This window comes from Ictalurus punctatus, chromosome 4 (assembly GCF_001660625.3).
Source record: "Ictalurus punctatus breed USDA103 chromosome 4, Coco_2.0, whole genome shotgun sequence".
Lineage (NCBI taxonomy): Eukaryota > Metazoa > Chordata > Actinopteri > Siluriformes > Ictaluridae > Ictalurus > Ictalurus punctatus.
This window is the reverse complement of record NC_071284.1, coordinates 5,986,320-6,007,357: the sequence shown is the minus strand read 5'-3', so window position 1 is coordinate 6,007,357 and position 21,038 is coordinate 5,986,320. Positions and strand designations below refer to the sequence as shown.

Below are 21,038 nucleotides of genomic sequence, written 5' to 3'. Positions count from 1 at the left end.
AAGTGACTAGGCTATGCCTTCGAGCTAGATCTAGTAATTCTGACACCACATGAAGCAAATCCCCAAATTTCACGCTCCTTTAACTGCATACCAATGGCACAATATAGTGCAGAATTCAAGAATGAGTGCAAATAAACTAAAAAGAAGTGCAGTAACGATTTTTGGCAAGACACCTGCATCCTCATATGAGCCGTTATAAAGAAACCCCTTCTGTTTGAAACATTTGAACTAAACTTAATTTTTCTAGCTATGCGACCAATTTTATACAGCTTGGAGCAGTTACCAAAAAAAAAAAGCAAACATCTCAAGGATCTATGGTATAGCTCTTTGAATTTACTGCCTTTAGTATATGGCTGAACAGTGAGGAGCATATCATTTTTGTTGACTTCAATGAAGCAGATGGTTCCCTTTAAATCCTTAAATCACTGCATATATTAGAGAATTAGAATGTCACCGTAAGTAAGTGGGTAGTGGGTGGACTAAAGCCTTCAGCTTTAAAAATGTCGCCTGTATAATCTATCCACAACATCATGTTCTTAAACTGTGTTTGATTCAATTCAGGTGACAGTGGCAATAAAAAACTTGTTTGAGACAACCTCAAGGTCTCAAAATGTAAACACTAGAACTAGATCGCGAAACTTTGATGAATATAGTAATATAAAGCATATAAACCAAGTTAATTTACAGAGTCATGTCAGTAAACTCAACAGACTGTATTGTGGGTTATAGTTTTGCATGAAAATGATTAAACTCAACAGTCAAAATAAATAAATAAATAAATACTACCATGTGTCACTTCTTTCCTAATACTTGGTTATGCTTCCCCTAGCCAATTCCAAGACTGCTCCAGAGTTCCTGTCAATCTTGCTAACAAGACTTTGTGGCCTATTTTTGTTATTTCACCTGCTATTCCTTAGTGGGGGTGTTTGTGGTTTTTTGGTAATGTGCAAAGCTGCAATTTTTGTCTTATTTACTTCAAGAATAAGAAAAAAGAGAGGCTGGTGAAGGAATTGTTTCTAACAAGAGGAACTAACTTTATTCTGACTTGTTCTACAACATGAAATGTAACACGTCATGGGAAAAACTGCAACATCATGCTTTAATAAACAAAAAATTTGTTAGCTTTCGCAAGCTTTAGCTGTGGTATAAGAGGAATAAAACACTTTGGGATGTGCTGTTATTGTAAAATAATGAACTTTGAGGTGCTAAGAAATAACTCGTTACACCACGCAGTCAGTGATTTATTTTCCTACAAGGGAACACCCGAGTGTTTTATTCTTTATGTATATCACATTCAGATACAAACTTTCAAAGTGATATAATTCTGATTGTTTCATTATTAACACTTTAATATACACCATTATTTGACCATTTCTGTGGAACGTGTGTGAAACAATAAAATAAATCTCTTAATATGAATTTAATTTCTTTTTCATTTTGTCCTGGGGTACACAGACCTTTGCACACAACTACATTGTCTGTAAAGTGGTGTATGTAATATATTAAGTGAAAGATGAAACATTAGATTAAGACTGCTGGGGAGTAGGGGTGTAATGATGCTTCGTGAAAAAAATGTGATGATGTGCATCATGGAAATCAGTATTCTATTCAATTTTTTTTTAAATCCCTTGTAATAATGCTATTGCACTGTTTGAACAGCAGAAGTCCCAATCTGCACAACCCATAGAGTTAAAATATATAGAGCATGCGCCGGGCCTGATAGCTCCATATCACAATGACCGACACACAATATAGGATATATGGTTACACAACCATGTTGAAAAAGAGCTTTTCAGTAGCTTTCAAGCAACCCCAGCCCCATGCCGCTGTGATCTATCCTGCCCAAGAAAAAAATTGTGGAACTCAGGCATTTTAACCGACTTTGGAGCTCTATTTGTAGTTAAAATGATGCCTCAGGCACTGCTCCAGTGCTCATTATGTTTCAACCAATCATTTTTTTCCCCAGGTCAGAGACTGTGTTTGTTCAAAATTTGGTGAGGATTTATTAATATCTTTATTAAGATATGTTGAACCTGTAATATATTTTGATTACAATATTAATCTGCTGTTTGCAGCAACTTGATTTATTTAGTTTTATACAGACTTTTTGCATTGTTTACACTTCAGAAATAATTTTAAAAAATGGTCACTATTTTTCAGTCATGATTTTCCTTCATTCAAATTTTGTTCAAAATATTCTGAGAATTGAATTGAATCAAATAATGACAAGAGTGTATCATTACATCCCTAATGGGAAGAGATTCAGCATATGGGGGAAGGGTGACTACAAGTTTGTTACAGAGGCCAGCCACAAAGGGTAGGAATGCCTTGAGAATGCTTGAGAAAAGGGAGAAAGAGTAAGAAGGCGGGAATGAGAGGAGGAGACATTGGTAGAGACGAGGAGGAGGGAGTGAAGTGTATGTGTGTGTGTACATGTGGCTGGAGCACAGACTGTTGAATGAGACGGCCTTGTGCGACTTCAATCTGTTCATTCTCTCTCCACTAGAGCACAAGTCCAATGAAAGTGTGTGTGCATATGTGAGAGTGCTGACAGGCATCCAAGTTAGCCCACAAATAATTGAGCATCTGGAGCAGAACACACAAAAAAGGCATTCCTTATAATTCGTACCTTTGTCTGCCGGGACTCCTTCTCTCGTTTTCTTCACTGCCATGAGATTAGTAAGACTCTGGAGAGCTGGGCTTCTCCACTTTCTGCTTTGGCTCCTCCTGAGCTTCTTGCATACAGATGCCCACCCGCAATGCCTGGACTACAAGCCTCCTTTCCAACCTCAGGAGCCGCTGCGCTTCTGCAAAGAGTATTCCAAGTTTGGCTGCTGTGATTTGGAACAAGACAAACAGATTTCATACAGATTTGACCAAATTATGGACTACTTTGATCACTCTGGTTTCATGGCCTGCGGGAAGTACATCCGCAGCATCCTGTGCCAGGTAAGACTCAGACTTAGGCCTGTCATCACTGTGGGGCATCATCTAACAAAAATCCAGAGATATTTATGGGAAAAAACAAATCTGACACGTGTAAGATTTAAAAATACTTCTGTTCAAATAGTGTACAGGAATCAGTCATGTGTTGATCAAATTCAAATGTTTTTGAAACAGTGTCTCACACGAAGTGATGTTTACAGTGAAGACCTTACGTGACTCAGTTTGAATGGAAGTCCTCATGTGTTCTGAATGAATGGTAGGTTTTACGCTTGAGAATGGAAGTTGTTATATATCTTATCTTTATCTGATAAAGTCACTATTATATTAAAATCTTCCACTTGCTCCAAGAAATACAGAATGCTGATAAAGGACATGATCAACAAAAAATTATAACAGCTGGGTACACTTCTTAAGTCCTTCAAGCAAAAAGATAAACACACTTCATAAGGACATTAAATGTTTAAATATAAAGTTATGCATGGTTGATTACAGCCGTCTTTATCTCATGATGGGCAAATAAATGCACATAGATTTAGAACAGCACAGAAACATATCATTATGCAAAACCAAGTCTGACTCATGGCTGTTTTGTGCCTACTTCGCCTTGGTCTATTTGGATCCAAATCATATAGGATAAAACCAGCCATTCCAGCGATGTCTTTAACAGATAAGAAAAAATACTGCTTTGCAGCACCTCAAGCTCATTTGGTTTCAACCCACTTCGATATGGTGTTTTATTTTACCACACTGATGCTACATAGATAGGTAATGTGGTTTTTTGAGGAAAGGTCTCATTCACTTGACCACTTAGAGAGGAAGCTTTGCTCAATGACAGTCTTTGTTGGGACGTTTATCTCAGTTACAGGGAGTTGCTTGTGTGGCAGTGAGACTTGGGGAGAGCCAAAACATCAACTTCCTTTCAAATCTGGATCAAGATCTCTCATATTCTCAGACAGTGGTTGGGGATGTTAAGTAAGTAAGAAAAACAACACATCAAAGGAAGGATGAGGACAGTGAAGAGAAAGAATGGTAAGAGGATGAAGACAGTTGAAGATTAGTGATATGACACAGATGCAGAATTTATGGTCGCTAAGAAAAGTTCAGCCAAAGCAAGAAGATTGGAGTAAGGATTTATTATTTATAGATCCCTTAAGTGCTATCCTATCCTCCTGTTTGTGCATTGTGGCCTGATTCAGTAATGGAGAAAAAAAAATGATCTGTAACTGTATTTAAAAAAAAAAAAAAAAAAAAAAGTAGTGACGAATTAATAAAGTAGCTCACCATCCACTTTAGATAGCTGTTTTCCAAATTTAGTAACCATTCAGCATGTTTACTAGCTGACATTGCTACAACAAACATAACTAGCCGCGACTACATTAAATATAGGTTAATGGGGGCAGCACAGTGGTGAAGCTCCAGGGACCCTGGTTTGATCCTGAACTGGGGTTACTGTCTGTGTGGAGTTTTCCCTGTGCCCATGTGTGTTTCTTCCAGGATCTTAGGTTGGTGGATTGGCTATGCTAGGTGTAAATGAATGTGTGATTGTGTGTTTGCATGGTGCACTGCAATAGCCTGACATCACATCCAGGGTGTGTTCTGGACCTGTGCCAAGTGATTCCAGGATAGGCTCTAGATCCACCACAACCCAGACCAGGATAAAGCGCTAACCAAAAATCAATCCATTCCATCCATTTTCTGTACTGCTTATATTACACAGGGTCATGTGGGACCTGGAGCCTATCCCAGTGACCTCTGGGCACAAGGCATGGAACTCCCAGGATGGGGGCCAGCCCATCGCACACACATTCACACCCTATGGACAATTTAGAAATGCCAATAAACCTATAGTACGAGTCTTTGGACTGAGGAGGAAACCAAAGTACCCAGAGAAAGCCTCCAAGGCACTGGGAGAACATGCAGGCTCTGCGCACACAGAGCAGAGGTGCTAGGCAAGCATGCTGACCACTAAGCCACCATGAACCCCTAGATAACCTATATAGATATCACACTTTGCATATCACGCTATATGGTACACCAGGGTGGAATGACTAATGTAAGCAAATAATCTGTTTAAAGAAATATTCTACAAGTGATACAAGTATAGACAATATACGTAATTGAGTAGGACCAGAGTGGCTTGTAAACCTGCCAGTATCAAACTATAACCTGATTAATAATAACCCTGACTATGAAACAATGTTATCTGAAGGAAGCTGTATTTTAAATCTTTCATTCAGAACAAAGGTTCACAGACTACAACATATATTTCAAAATCAAACCTTGCGTCTATGATTATCATATTTCAATTCAAGAGAAAACAGTCCACAATTGGGTTATGCACACCTCATAGTGGCAGACAGATTCCCACTGACTCACCATATAGAAAGTAACTCATTGGTTTTAAAGGCCTAGTGGAATGCACCAAATGTGGCAGCTGTGAGTTTGGGACTGGGGGACCATGTGTTTTCAATCTCAACAAAAACCCAGTGGAGTTCAACAGACCTGAAATCCCAATCACCTCCAGAGCTTCCCAATTATTGAATGTCAATGAAATGTAAACATAAAAATGGAAAGAGTAGGCCAGTGTGCATATGGCTGTGCTGAGATGACAAACATTGATGAAGACTGGGTTGGCCTGCTGGTTGTAGTAAGGGCAATCATTTCACCATTTTTGTTTTTCTTCCTGAATTTCAAAAAGTAGAAGAGAAAGTGGAGGTCTGGAAAGCATGACAAGGTTTTGGTGACATTCTAGGTGGATAATTGTATATAGTAGTTTAAATAAATGCTTTTAGATGTTCCACATGTAATCAAACACTGTCAACTTTAGGAGTGAGGTAAAGCAGGACGTCATCAACTCTAGTTTTCTCTTCAAGATTTTCACCCAAATATACTAAGGCAGTGACATTACATAATCCACCATATGTGTGGTTTAACACGCACCAGACATTTAGGTTTACCATAAATAACCCTTAAATAGGCTTAAATTCAGTTTCAATTCTAATCAAATAAAGGACTCTTCTATATCTTGGAAATATATAAAACTCTACAATTCTGCCAGCTTGTGAAGCAATAAATCCCAGCCACTTTCATTTAGTTTTATTGTTGTAAAGCCATTAAAGTCATTTGGGATGATGATTTGCTTGGGTGTAGATGTAAGACAATGTTGTTGAGGCCGACCCAGTGATGGGTGTGGAGTTGTGGCCGAAAGGTAATAAGGGCTTGGACTAGCCAAAGTGCCCATGAGCTGCTGTATTTATATCCCAAGTATCCATCACCAGACACTGAACTGAATTCTGGGTACTCAACAAAGACGACGTGCAGAGCAGCACGTTTCAGGAATAAGTTGAGAGAGAGAGAGAGAGAGAGAGAGAGAGAGAGAGAGAGAGAGAGAGAGAGAGAGTGATATAAATATCAAGCTGTATATCATTATGTGATCAGTTTCTTTTATAATCCTTATGAAGTTACAAATGAGGAAATACATGAAATCATATTCATACCAAATATCTGTTTCTATATAACATGCATTCATTTTTTTTAACATGTTTAATGATTTTATTAGATTTTTACTAAAAATGGCATTAAATTATTATTTTTAAAAAAAAATAATTTTTATAACAATGCATGGTATTTTCTTCATTAATTGATAGTAAATGATATTTCAAAGTATTCTGTAAAAGACTTTCCTTTTTTAAATTTAACTCTAGCATCATCCAAAGGCTTTTTTTGTTTTGTTTTATCCAGCAAATTTGCACATTTAATTAGATGAAGCATCATTTATAAAAAGAAGAAAAAAGCCAATACACATTAATTATTTTTAATAAAATTTCCAATACAAAAAATTACAACCCAAAAATTGACATTTGTGTTGTGATATTAATTCTTTTTAATAATTACCCTGCTCAACTGTAGACTCTACACTGGGTATTTTAAGGTAAAATTTTTACAAATCATATTGCTGTTTGATTAAAAGTGCTTGTTTTGATCAGTGTGATATCTGTTGCTAAGTAGTAAACAGAAAATGATGGTTAAAAGGAAATGAATATGTTCTGTCCTGTAGGAATGTTCTCCTTATGCAGCTCACCTGTATGATGCTGAGGATGCGAATACTCCCATGCGTGAGCTCCCCGGCCTTTGCCGTGACTACTGCTCTGATTTCTGGCATCACTGCCGTTACACACTTAGTCTGCTGACAGACAACAACATCACTGCCATCATTGAGGAGGATCGGGAAAAATTCTGTGACCATTTGGAGCTGAAGGATCCAGAGTATTGCTATCCCAACGTTCTCACCAGCGACGAGTTAAATGCTAATCTGGGCAACGTTCAAGCTGATCCCAAGGGCTGCATTCAGCTTTGCCTACAGGAAGTAGCAAATGGCCTGCGTAATCCAGTGGCAATGGTGCATGCAAATGACGGCACACACAGATTCTTCATAGCTGAGCAGCTGGGATATGTATGGACTTACCTCCCAAATGGTTCAAGGATTGACAGGCCCTTCCTAAATCTCACCAAAGCAGTGTTGACCTCCCCGTGGGCTGGGGATGAACGTGGATTTCTCTGTATTGCCCTGCACCCTAGGTTCAGCATGGTCAAGAAGGCATATGTCTATTACTCTGTATCTGTGAGCAAGCAGGAGAGGATAAGGATCAGCGAGTTCCTTTTGTCAGACACGGATATGAACATGCTGGATCACTCATCTGAAAGGTGAGCAGAATGGAGATGATAATGAATATTGATGAATATGATCAAGAAAATCAAATTTGCTAAATATTTCTTCTCCATTTTAGAGTTAAATCTAATTAACGCAGTGCAGTCAGCTAACATGCTTTGTATCTATATATCTCAGCTACAGTAACTAAAAAGGAACGAAAGTTTCAGACCATCAACATAAAAACTGAACACTAAATCATGTAATTTTATAAACAGCAATTTATATATTAGTAGGTATATGATATAAGTAAGGAACACAACATGACAGGGTGTCCTGTCATAGGAAAGTATGCAATGACAAAGTGGTCTGATGCAGCCTAATGTAATGTTGTGTAACAGCCGTGAAACAAGTGAAACAAGCACAGCAGTTATAAACATTCATTCCCTTGCCAGCCTCTCTTTTTTCCTCTCTAAATAAAACAAATAAAGCTTGACATGTTACCTTAAAGCACAACATCCTGAAGAGTTTTCAATGTCCAAAAAACAAACAAAAAACATGTTGCAGCTTTACCTCTGAGAGTTACAAATACTGACACTGGAGACTCCTTCCAAAAACACCATATAAACCTCTCCTCACCTATGAGGAGTGTCCACCATACAAGTCCCTGTGTAAGCTGTTACTAGAAAAATGACAATACAGTACAATGATGTATACAGGGAACACACTCCAGACTGTGCAGTTATATGAAAATTACATACATACACAAACACACATTATATATATATATATATATATATATATATATATATATATATATATATATATATATATATATATATATATATATATATATATATATATATATATATATACACACACACATACACCTCAGCAGTGCCACAGGCTGATTGCCTCCATGCCACGGCGCATCAATGCAGTAATTCGTGCAAGAGGAGCCCTGACCAAGTATTGAGTGCATAAATTAACATACTTTTCAAAACGTTGACATTTCATTATAAATTCTTTATTCTAATATGTTGAGATACTGGACTTTTGATTTCCATGAGCTGTAAGCCGTAATCATCAAGACTAAAAGAAAAAAAGGCTTGAAATATTTCACTTTATGTGTAATGAATCTTAGAATATATGAAAGTTCCACTTTTTTCATTACATTACTGGAAAAAATGAACTTTTCCACAATATTCTAATTTTGTGAGATGCACCTGTATATTATGTTCATATAACTGTACAGTCTGGAGTGTGTAATTCCCTGTATACATCACTGTATTTGAATAAGTTCAAATTCATAACTAATGAAAAAAAGCTACTACAGTGCCATACAAGGTTAATAATTCCAATTGAAACTAAACTGCATGACCATATTGTGGTTTTTTATTATAGAGATTGTTTTCTGTTAACAGAACCCTTTTGGAACTTGTGGAACCGGCATCAAACCACAACGGAGGCCAGCTTCTGTTTGGTTTGGACGGCTACCTTTATATCTTCATAGGAGATGGAGGAAAAGCAGGAGACCCTTTTGGCAAGTTTGGGAATTCCCAAAACAAGTATGTGAACATTTGTCAGACCACAGCTTTTTTATTTTTATTTTAAACGTTTCAAGTATAATAAACCAATGGTCCTTATAACAGGGCAGCACTATTACAACAAAGCTGCTAAATCGTACCTTCCTACTAAATTGACTGACAAAAGTTTGCCAAAGTATTCCTGAGCCCATGTCAGGATATCCATTACAGACTCATGACGGTTTTTAAGACAGTGACATCTGAGGGATCAGAGATCACATGCATTCAGAAGTGGTTTTCGGCCTTGCCTTTACATACCGAGATTCGACCGGATTCCTTTAATCTTAATTATATTGTGCACTGCAGAAGGTGCAATGCCCAAAATCCTACTGATTTGTCTTTGGGGAATGTTGTTCTCAAAGTGTTGGATTATTCACTGACACATCTGTTGACAGATTGGTGAGTCTCGACCCATCCTTGCTCTTGAAGGACTAGGCCTTTTTGGGAGACTCCTTATATACTATGATTAGATGATTGCCTCACCTGTTTCACATCACCTTCTTATTTCAAAGAGAATTTGTGTGAACAAGAAAAAGTTGTATGAATGAAAGTTGCATTTACTTTCGTGCAGGCTGAGTGAGCAGCCAGTTATAAAAACTTGTGGGACAAAGAAAGACCATGTTAATTTGTTAATTCATCCTTAGTAACTGCCTGGTCAGGGTCACTGTGATTTAAATTATACTGGTGGTTAGTTTAATTTATGGGAAAATGGGCCAGATAAAAAAAACAAAACAAAAAAACAGTGATGCTCACGCCTCAAGTTGAGACCAATTATGAACTCAAGTGGTGTAGTTGAGGCTGAGGAACTGTCAGAGCTAGAATTCACAAACCATGTTGACTGTGCTACCTAATCTACCTTTGGCTTTTTTTTCTAGTGTTTTCTAGTGTTCATGGAGGCATAGAGGTAGGGCTAATATTTATGAATGAAAGAAAGAAAGAAAGAAAGAAAGAAAGAAAGAAAGAAAGAAAGAAAGAAAATCCCTTTTCCAGTTTAGGTCACACCCACCTTGAGTTTAAATCTAGATACAGATATGGGTATTTAGATACACAAGGATACAGAAACAAATGGCTTTTCTGTGGCATTTCATTACAGCCCAACCACCCATTCCCGGCCATATTAGGTAAAAAACACCTCTCATGACTTTTTGTTCAGTCCTGCAGGCTCTCAGTCCCAATGCACCCCTCTTAGTCAAGGGTACATCTGTTGTACCTTTAGTATGTATCTTTTTTCCTGACAAGATACATGCAGTATACCTTTTAAATCTTCTGAGAATGCAGAGTGGTGTAAATTTTCTTACAGCCATCAGTACATTGGTAGGCATTAAATTAACTAGTCTCATTTCTCAAATCTGTATAAGTAGATAGGATTCAATAGAATGGACAGAAATGTCTTGTTACTGTTGTACTCAGCGTCAGTATTAGTATCCTTCAGTGATTTCCATATGACCCATTTAATCTATAAACATCTCTACATATTCAAAGCAAGAAAGCCATAACTTACTTTTGGGAAGGAAAATTAGCCATGTGTTACCTCAGCTGGTTACTGTCCAGGGTGTTTGGCAAACATTTACCCGTAGGCACCAATGTACATTCATTCAGATGGAGACATAGCCTCAAAATATTAGTGTTGGCTCTGGCAGCTTGACTTCCCTAGCAATGACCAGTGAATTTACAGAGAGTGGCACAGGGCCACTCTAAAAAAACAGTGTACTCTTAGAAAAAAGGCCCTGCCATATTCACACAGTGTAGACTATGGCTTTAGAACCTGGGTGCCAAGATGAAGACGTCAACGGCCAGCACTTTGGATAAAGTGCAGAGTGGTAATATGGAGACTACATGTTAAATGTCTCATTGTGGCGCACAGCAACTGCTTCAAGGGCTACAACACAAGGCATTGAAATCGCAGTAACTACCTATGGCAGACTACAGCTGCAATATATAGTGAATATAAAAAAATCTACCCTCTCCAGTAGAAATTGCAGGTTTTTATGATGTAAAAGCAATAACAAACCAAAATAAATCAATGTGAGATCTTTTTCTAAAAAATTCAAGTGAAAAACAAATGGAAACACAAGAAAAAGAAAAACAGTAACAGTAACATTAACCAAACACATTCAAACTCATGTTCAAAAGTAATTATCATACGCATGTCATCAAGAATGTGATTCTGATTAACCTCAAATAAGGGCCAGAATTTCCTAAACATTAGCTGTACCATGGAACACCATGAAGGTCATCATCAACGAGTGTAGAAAGTGTAACTTTGTGCGCATAATTTTAAAAGATGACAGCTTATCACCTTAAGAACATACCCATGGTGAAGCATGGTGGTGGCAGCATCGTGCTATGGGGCTGCTTCTCTTCAGCTGGGACTGGGGCACTAGTCAAGAAAGAGGCTCCAAATGGATAGCTCCAAATACCAATCTATTTTGACAGAAAACCTGCAGGCCTCTGTTAGACAGCTGAAGAAGAAAAACTTCACCTTCCTGTGCAATAATGATCCAAAGCATAAATCCAAGTCAACAATGGAATGGCTTCAGAAGAAGACGATCAATGTTTTGGAATGGCCCAGTTAGAGCCTAGATCTAAAGCCTAATGAAAACCTGTGGGACGACTTGAAGAGGGCTGTGCACAGCAGATCCCCTCACAATGTGATAGCTCTGGAGCATTTTTACAAAGAAGAGTGGAATAAAATTGCCAAATCAACGCCGAATGCTGTATTACAAACAAAAGGTGCTTTAATAATTCAGGGGTGTGCACACTTGTGTAACCAGGTTAATGGAAGTTTTTTCTTTTTCTTTTATCCTTAAAACATTTGTTCTTTTTTTTCACTTGAATATTTTATTGGTTGCTATATTACAGTACAGTTGGAAAAATCTCTGACATGATTTATCTTCGTTAAATTTATTTTTTTTACAACCCAAATAGCTGCAATTTTAACAGGTGTGTACAGACATTCTATATACACTGTATGATAGGCATTGTCTCTCAAATTAGTTTTAGCATGATAAAGGAAATTCCATTATTGATATGCAATAATTATCGAAATTTACCCTAGTCTGTGAAATTCTTCCATGTAACACTTTTAGTCATGTCAGCTGTGTTTACTTGCTGTTATACACAACACAAATAAAGCTTCAAACAAAATTAGAGATCTAACTATTTTGTAAAGAGAATATCTTTGGACTCCCTTTATGTTTACCATACATTTACTTAGCAATCTGTAAGTGGTTAAAGACTGACACAATAGTTTTTTGGCTCTGTATTCACTGAATTTAAATTTAAACAATGAATGAGCAGGAAGCCTTATTTGGTTACAAATAAAATGCACACAAATATCCCTCAACTGCCCATCTCACTGTGTACTGCACACCGTGCAAGCATGTCATCTGGATTTATTCATGACATTGATAATACTCGCACAGGCTATAATAAAATAATAAAGTATGTTAGATAAGAGAGATCTGAAAATGTAATTTAACCAACAGGTTCATACACTTTAAAAAAGACTTTATCTTGAGGATCAATGTTCATGAAGCTTTGTTCATGTTTTACAGATCTACTTTACTAGGCAAAGCTCTACGAATTGATGTGGACAACAACGATGATGGTGCCCCATACAGTATTCCCTCTGATAACCCTTTTATTGGGGAGAAAGAAACAAAGCCAGAGATCTACGCCTACGGAGTCAGGAACATGTGGCGCTGTTCCATTGACAGAGGAGACCCGATCACGGGCCAAGGACAGGGCCGCATGTTCTGTGGAGATGTTGGCCAGAACAAGTATGAAGAAGTGGATATGATTGAAAAAGGGGGCAACTATGGATGGAGGGCAAAGGAAGGGTTCTCCTGTTATGACAATAAACTCTGTTTAAACTCCTCTTTGGGTAAGACAAACATTCCAGCTCTGCCTTGTTTTAAATAAGTTTTTGATTCTTCAAAATTTTGTTGCATCAACTCATCCAGGGTTCTGGGTTTAACACCCACGCCATGTACCTTCATTTAACAGCAATTCAATTATAATAGGGAATGGGAAAGCCACTAAACTTGTCTTTTATATTGCCTATTAAAACTGGTCAATCTGTGGATTTATTAGGAACCTTGTACCTAAAATTGATGGTGAAAAAAAAAAAACATTACTGTTGGTCCACTTTTAACACTGTTTAAAAGTGTAAATATGGATTAATCTGGCATGGAATTGTACCTGGAGAGATATTAAAAAAAAGTATTTCTCCTGTACAGTGCATGTATCTTGATCTATACTAATTTGTTTGCCATTTTTGATCTGTTTTTCCAGATGACATCCTACCAATTTTTGCTTATCCACATAAAATTGGGAGGTCAGTGACTGGTGGTTATATCTACAGGGGCTGTGAGATGCCAAACCTCAATGGTCTCTACATCTTTGGGGATTTCATGAGCGGGTACAGTGGCCATACTGTTTGTTTACATAATGTTTGCTGTTTATGTTTCTCATATAATAAGCAAATGCGAGTAAATAGTTGTTGAAACAGTCATGATGCCATGTTCTCATTTTAAAACATTACAATTTTTATAGTAACCACTCCTTTCAGGGACTGTATAGTATAGTACTGTATATGTACTGTATAGCAGACACTTCACACAGAGTTAATTGATTAAAAATATGTGTAATTGTTGATATGGTGAGGTTTCCTGTTACGAGATCATTATGTAGCATTTTTGGAAGTTTCCAGTGTGAGTGCTATGTAACTTTCAGAGATAAAGCTCGATTGTGTTTTCCAACATGGCAAAGTTTTCAGGATATGAGTTTCTCTGTAGATTTTTTTTGTCTTATTAGTGACTCCATGTCACACATCAACTGTTGTTGATTGTATTTAAGTTTCACTTGTCTTAAAAGGTTAACGTCAATGTTTCTTTTCACAACTACAACACAGTCAAGCTAATTCTGTAGAAAACAAACACTTAGCAAATGTAAAGTCAAGTAAAATAATGTAAATTCAGTCAGTCATTAACCATTAATGCATGTGATTTAATTGAACTATCTTGTTTATTCGTTAATAAAACATTTAACCTAGATCAGCAGGGTCAGAGTTTAAAATATGCATGGTCAATTCCCTACGATTAAATAATATTTTGTTTCTGTTTGAACCCAGACGACTCATGTCACTTAACGAGAACCCAGACACTGGAAAATGGGACTACACCGAAATATGCATGGGCAAGGACAAGACATGCCGCTTTCCAAGACTGATCAACAGCTACTACAAGTACATCATATCATTTGGTGAAGATGAGGCAGGTAACCTTGAGGAGTAGGTGTGTGTGTGTGTGTGTCTGTGTGTGCGTGCGTGCGTGCATGTGTATGTGTGTAGGAATCAACAAAAGTTGCTTCTCCCCTCTTTGATGAGAGCAGGGAGAAACATACATCTCATACATAAATGCAGCCATCCAGAGACGCCATGCATTGTTAATTATTTTGGTTTGTCTTGTTATGTAAAGATTCCAAGTACTTATTATAAAAATTAACAATACATTAAGGATAAACTGAATATTTAGGGTTGAAGATACAAGTAGGTGTCCATAAATATGATATACTTTAATCGTCCAGTAATACAGGAGAAAGAGATAACAGCTGTTAAAGAATCTTTGTTCAACCAGTTACTAGAAACTATGCTAGGTATCCAGGTAACATTAACCCTATAGCTAGACCTTTAGCCTTACACATCCATGTGGCATGCAACAAGCTTAGGCTTCCCAACCTTTATTATCCCAAGATCCCAAGAAAAATAAACCATGCTCTCAAGATGACATACTGTTTTCTTATGATTTCGCCTTGAGATAACAAAACTGAAAGAAAAAAAAAATGCATATTGGGCTTTCTTACTTTGCATTCATAATATTAGCCAGATATCTAATGTCTAATTCAATATTCAATCTATTTTTAATATCTAATATCAAATTCCACCATTGGCATTGTTTGCACTGGTTACTGTTTTAATTGTGTTGAAATTTGTCATAGTTTTTTTTGCATCTTGTGTGAAATTGTGCAATCCGTTTTCTGTTCCTTTTACTGTATTTTCTTTGTTAGGAAATTCTTTATATAATAACTTGAATAAATCAAGTGCCATATAATATTTCATCTTTTCAAGAATGAGACAACTTAATTACACAATCTCTTCATTGTCTGCTTGTATTGATATGTACTTCCCTCTGGTTTAGGTGAGCTATATTTCCTAGCCACAGGAACGCCGAGTGCAGCTTCCAGAGCCGGAGTGGTGTACAAGATAGTGGATCCATCCAGGTACTTGCAAAGCAACAGTTCCATGATTCGGTTGTAGATTGCAATAACAGTAAGATCCCCTGACAAAAATTATCTACATACACCAAGAGTGTCATGTCCATGCCACCGCCTGACAAAGAGCAGTATGTTATTTTACAATGGCAACAGTTTGTTCACCTTGATGAAAGGAATTCACTATAAAAGCAGATGGTCCATTTGTTGGCCCATTTCTAACCAAGTAGAACACTGTTTCAGGATGATGACTGTAGTGTATATATGAGCAAATCTGGGACACTTTGATTGGACTGCAAAATCAACTGCTTTCAATCCTACAGACAATTTGTGGGATTATTTGGAACAGTAGAAGGAACACCAAGATAGGTCTAACTGAATTGCACCCAGTCGGTGGAATAATAGGCTAAAATGAACAGGAATTAATGTTAGGACATTTGTCTGAGGAGCTTAAATGGTAAAAGAAATAAAGTATGGAATGGTAAACCTACAAACTAAGTGTAACACATGTATGATAATCTCGACAAGTATACTCCAGATGGTGTGACTCAGATACATAGATGTTAGAGCAAAGAAACTTATAGAACTTCCAAAATTCTTGGGGATGCCAGCATTACTGACCTGCAAGCAGTTTACTATTCCGTGATTATTTTGGTGAAGCTAAGCATGATGCCACGTCTTTATATCTTTTAGGCGAGCACCTCCAGGCAAGTGCAGCATCAAACCCATTCCTGTTCAGATAAAGGGCAAACTGATTCACTTCCATCCTAGAGCAGGTAAGAAGGAGAAGAAGAACAGTCTTTATTTGTCAAATATACTGTACATTACAACACAATGAAATTCTTTTCTTCACATATCCCAGCTTGTTAGAAAGGGTTAGCCATGATACAGCTCCCCTGGAGCAGAGAAGGTTAAGGGCCAAACAGTGTCAGCTTGGCAGTGCTGGGGCTTGAACCCGTTTTTATGTACCACAAAATGGATACAAACTGATGCATAAGGGTTTTCCAACCTCCCATAAACATAAAGTAGTTGAATTGAATACTCTAAATTTACCCGGTGGTGTGAATGTATGTGTGTGGTGCTCTGCGATGAACTGGCATCCCATCCAAGGTGCATTCCTGTCTCACGTCCAGTGTTCCTGGGATAGACTCAGGATCCACCATGACCCTGACCAGGATAAAGGATAAAGCGGTTACTGAAGATGGATGAATTAAAAAATAATATTTGTACCAATCACAGAAACCACAAGAGCACACTCATTCTTTTGGCAAATCTTGCTCCCACCAGCACCGACCTCACCTCACCTTGCTTCCAAACACCCCAAACCTGACCTGTTCAAACACCATAACGAAAAAACTACTGCTTTAGAATTTTACAACAGTAAATATATGGTAAATCCCCCAAATTAAAAACAAGCAAGTTTTTCTAACAGAAACTGGGTTTAATCTGGGTTTATATCAATCTGGGAAATTGGTTAAGGCTTAGGGCTACTATAAGTAGTGAGGTCAAATTGCTAAGTTGTATCCAGTCTCAGTTATCAATCAGTTTGGATAAAAGCATCAGCCAAATCAGCCGATGCAATAAAAATTGTGGGTTTGAATTTGAAATCATCTCTTGGTGTTCTTTTACAGAGTTTGTGATCAACAAAAAACCTACAACCACTGCCTCCCCCAAGACCAAAGCAACTACTAAACCCAGCACAACCATGGTTCAGGCCACACCAAGAAAACATACCACTGCCTCTCCAAGGATCCTTACCCAAAAGCCGAAATTAAGTGCACCAACTCAGAAATCAAGGAAACCTACACAAAAACCACAGATTCCTGCACCGAAGCCAACTTTCAAACCACTAATGACAAACCCTACTGTTCTTAGGAGACATCAGTCACCAACTGGGACTGTGCACCCACTCCAGAGCACTACACTGAGGCCACAGTATATCACCACTTTGAAAGTGAGATCAGAAACTACACCTCGTAGGACTCCTCAACCAACCACATTACGTCCATCTACCAAACAACCACACATTTCCAGCAATACCCATTCATATTGGCCTGCCTCTATAAGCACCACCACCAGACCTGTATACTGGACTTCAGCCTCCCTGAAAACATCCCTACCAACAGAGAGGCCTAACAAAAGAGGCAGGGGGCAAGGCAGAAAAAATGGCCAAAGAAGAGGTAAAGGGGGTGGCAGAAGGTCTCGCAGTGGGAAGGTGAGACTTGTTAGTCCTGATCCGAAATGGTCAGATCGTGGACGAGTGGAGATCTTCGTGAGGGGTGAGTGGGGGACGGTGTGTGATGACCTATTTGACATTAAGGCAGCAACAGTGGTGTGCAAGCAGCTGGGATTTGCTAGAGCACTGAGGGTAGCGAAGCCTGGCGAAATGGGACGTGTGGCCACTAACCTCCGGATCCTACTGGATGATGTGGAATGTGAGGGAACGGAGAGGACACTGCTGCACTGTCAACACGCTACAGTCGGCAATCACAACTGCTCACATGCGGAGGATGTAGGGGTGGTGTGTAGCTCCGAAGAGGAGAATGCTGTCAAGTGATGACCATTTCCCAGTCCACTCTTGAATGACTGAAAACATTGGTCTTGCTCTTGATTTGTTTGTTTGTAAAATGGTTATGAAATACTTCAGCACCATCAATCTCAGCCTAATTTTAAATATGTGCAGAGAATTACTTTTTAAATGAATATTGACAGGTAGTGATAAAGTATGATAATGCTGTTGCTAGGTCACAGTTTTAAATGGAGGTGTTGATCATCTCAGACAAAGACAAGGCTAAGATAGCTAATGTTTTTAAATGTTTAATAAGATTAAAACAATTCACAAATTCAGAAGGGAAACACTTCTTAGACCTTTATATACAAAATCACACACACACACACACACACAAATTAGGACAGATTTTCATGTTATAGATTTCAAACCTATAAAACCCTTATACGAATATCATTTGAGTTTTTTAAAAATATATATATTTCTGTATAATTTTACATTTTATCTAATATCGATACACAAATCAAGTTAACACCCAAATCATGCAGAATTTTCAACAATTGGGACAGGATCCAAAATTAAGATCATCTCCACACCTTATGTCACTAAAATTAAGTTGAGTGTAGTGGCTATCTGAAAAAACATGCATTTATATGGAAGATCATAAAATTAGAAATGACATGGCCAAAAGTTTGTGGACACCTGATCATCACACCCATATGTGGGTCTTCGCTTTGCGCACAGGGGCATAGTCATGCTAGAACAGGTTTGGGCTTCTTAGTTTCTATGACGGGAGATTGTATTTTTTACAATTTCCCTTCATAGAAACTAAGAAGCCCAAACCTGTTGTAGCATGATTATGCCCCTGTGCACAAAGCGAGGTTCATGAACACATAGTTTGCCGAAGTTGGAGTAGAAGAACTCGAGTGACCCATACAGAGCCCTGACCTCAACCCCTCTGAACACCTTTGAGATGAACTGAAACACTGACTGCACCCCAGACCTCCTCACATGACATTACTAATGCTCCTATGCATGAATAATCACAAATCCCCACAGCCATGCTCCAAAATCTAGTGGAAAGCCATCCCAGAAGAGTGAAGGCTATTAAAACAGTAAAGAGGGGACAAAATCTGGGATGGGATGTTAAAAAAGTGTGATTGTCAGATGTCCACAAACAGTTGACCATATAGTGTAACAAGTTCTTTGTATAATGCTGCCATCTTCTGTTCCTGACTACACCACAAACACACACATGCAGTCAAGTAGAGCTGCAGGTCAGATAACTTGCTTCCTTTTCCACCTTACAAAGTTTGTTTAATGTTTAGCTTAACCTTTCTTAACACTTAATAGTACTTTTCATTCATTTTTAATGCTTTTGGTCAGTGATTACTATCTATTATATTTAGGTGTTGGTTGGCTTTACATCAAATGAAAATAATGAGACTAAAATGCTGGACATTCTTTGTTATTCTGAAAAAATATAACTAAAAGAGAAGGATTTAATTATGAAAAGGTTACTTGTGTAAACACTTTGAATAAAAAGACTTGGAAAAGCAGAGGAAGATTTTTTCAGTTCTGTTTATTTGGTCAAATCAATTGTAATAGACTCAAAACACATGACTCATGAACTCGCAGCTCCTACGTTTTGTCCGTCAAGACATATATTTATATAAATTAACACAACACGTTTGAAGCCTAAATACGCCAGAAGTAAATAAATAAATAAATAATTCTAACCGTATGCTACAAACGAACTACACCACAGTCGCATGACTTCAACATCACCATCAACAAGCTTCCGACAACTTTTCCAAACTTGATTGAAAAATATTTTCCATAGCACGGATTTACTCTGTGGATGAATCTTCATACATAATTTTGGGGGGAATTTTGCACAGCATACCTGAACCAGTTTATCTGTGAAGTTTAGTCCTGTTCGGCGTGAAGACGTTTAATGTCCCCGACAATGGCTGTAGTCCCATTTAGCAACTTGTTAGCAACAACCTTTTTCAAATCATAATTTTTTTTTATTATTATTATTATTTTTTTAAATCATTAGTGGGGTATTACTGGTGTATTTTATGTCGTAGGATAAAACGTGAAAATATTCTGAGCTTGTGTTCACCAGAGACCTTATTTCAGGCTCTTAACCAAAATCCCATTTAAAACAAACAAACAAACAAACAAACAAAAAACCCCATTGAATTATGGACGATGGAACCGGAAAGGCTAATATGCTAACTCGTTTCCAGGATTTGGCATACAAAATGACGTAATCCCTGCACCACTATTAGAGTACCTTTACATTGTGTACAATATTTATGCTTTTTTTTAATTATGTACAATTGATTGTGTGTTGCACATAAAAGGAATTGAGGGAGCTCAATTTTCATTTATTGTAAATTATATATTACCCCTGGCCACATGTTTTGTTTCTTTTGCTTTTGTTTTACCTGGTTCTTTGTTTATTTGTTTTATATATATATAAATATTGTTGTTAATATATGGTGTGAGTTGTAAACGTGTATGTGTATTTACTTTTGTATATGCTCAATAAAAAAAAAATATTTCATATGTCCTTCCAGGTGGTTGACGTCGATCAATTTCCGGGTTACGGGGTGGAGGACGGAAGAGAGAGGAAACGAGGAAGCATCAATTTAATGCAAACAAGACAGTCATAAGTGAACTATTTACAAACAAGGACTGAGATTACACTCAATTCTCTTATTACATTCTACACAGCTTACCAAACAATAAAATAAACAAGGACAATCAACAAATAAATAAATAAAGTAGGGTGTAGGAGAACTTTACATTATAAAGCCAAAATTCTCCAATAAAGAATACCAATATTTTGGTTTAGAACTTTTCATCCCTCTCATTGTCTCCAACTATATAAAAAATTCCTCTTTAAAAACAAATAACCTATGAGGGAGGTATTTTGAAAATTGTTACATATCTCATTAAAACTCATCATACGCATACGCCAAACTGTTGGTTCCACCTATACCGTTAGAGGAGTACTTGATTGGTTATGATTTTTCTATGGACCCCCCCTTTTGGTGATTCTTTG

The 21,038-nt window shown here is 37.5% G+C and overlaps 1 protein-coding gene and 1 long non-coding RNA gene across 4 annotated transcripts; one reads left to right on the top strand and one right to left on the bottom strand.

Moving 5' to 3' along the window:
* The first annotated feature begins 2,670 nt into the window (after nt 1-2,670).
* On the top strand, nt 2,671-18,752 carry si:ch211-136a13.1 (HHIP-like protein 1). Of its 2 annotated transcripts, none has more exons than XM_017466745.3 (9): nt 2,671-2,949; nt 7,004-7,650; nt 9,019-9,162; nt 12,738-13,066; nt 13,477-13,603; nt 14,315-14,460; nt 15,381-15,462; nt 16,147-16,229; nt 17,085-18,752. In XM_017466745.3, the coding sequence occupies exons 1-9, from the start codon at nt 2,671-2,673 to the stop codon at nt 18,008-18,010; spliced, it is 2,763 nt and encodes a 920-aa protein (XP_017322234.2). In that variant the 3' UTR covers nt 18,011-18,752. The 2 variants fall into 2 exon arrangements, with proteins under 2 accessions (XP_017322234.2, XP_053533849.1); XM_053677874.1 differs by lacking the exon at nt 2,671-2,949 and adding an exon at nt 2,962-3,202.
* Nucleotides 2,687-20,150, bottom strand: LOC124626752 (uncharacterized). 2 transcript variants are annotated; one of them, XR_008393841.1, is made up of 6 exons: nt 19,869-20,150; nt 16,507-16,620; nt 16,075-16,220; nt 7,412-7,643; nt 7,028-7,303; nt 2,687-2,807 (listed from the first exon to the last, which is right to left on the bottom strand). It is a non-coding gene; the product is annotated as an uncharacterized LOC124626752 (long non-coding RNA). The 2 variants fall into 2 exon arrangements; XR_008393840.1 differs by having other exon boundaries at nt 7,028-7,643.
* Between the last annotated feature and the right edge of the window lie 888 nt (nt 20,151-21,038).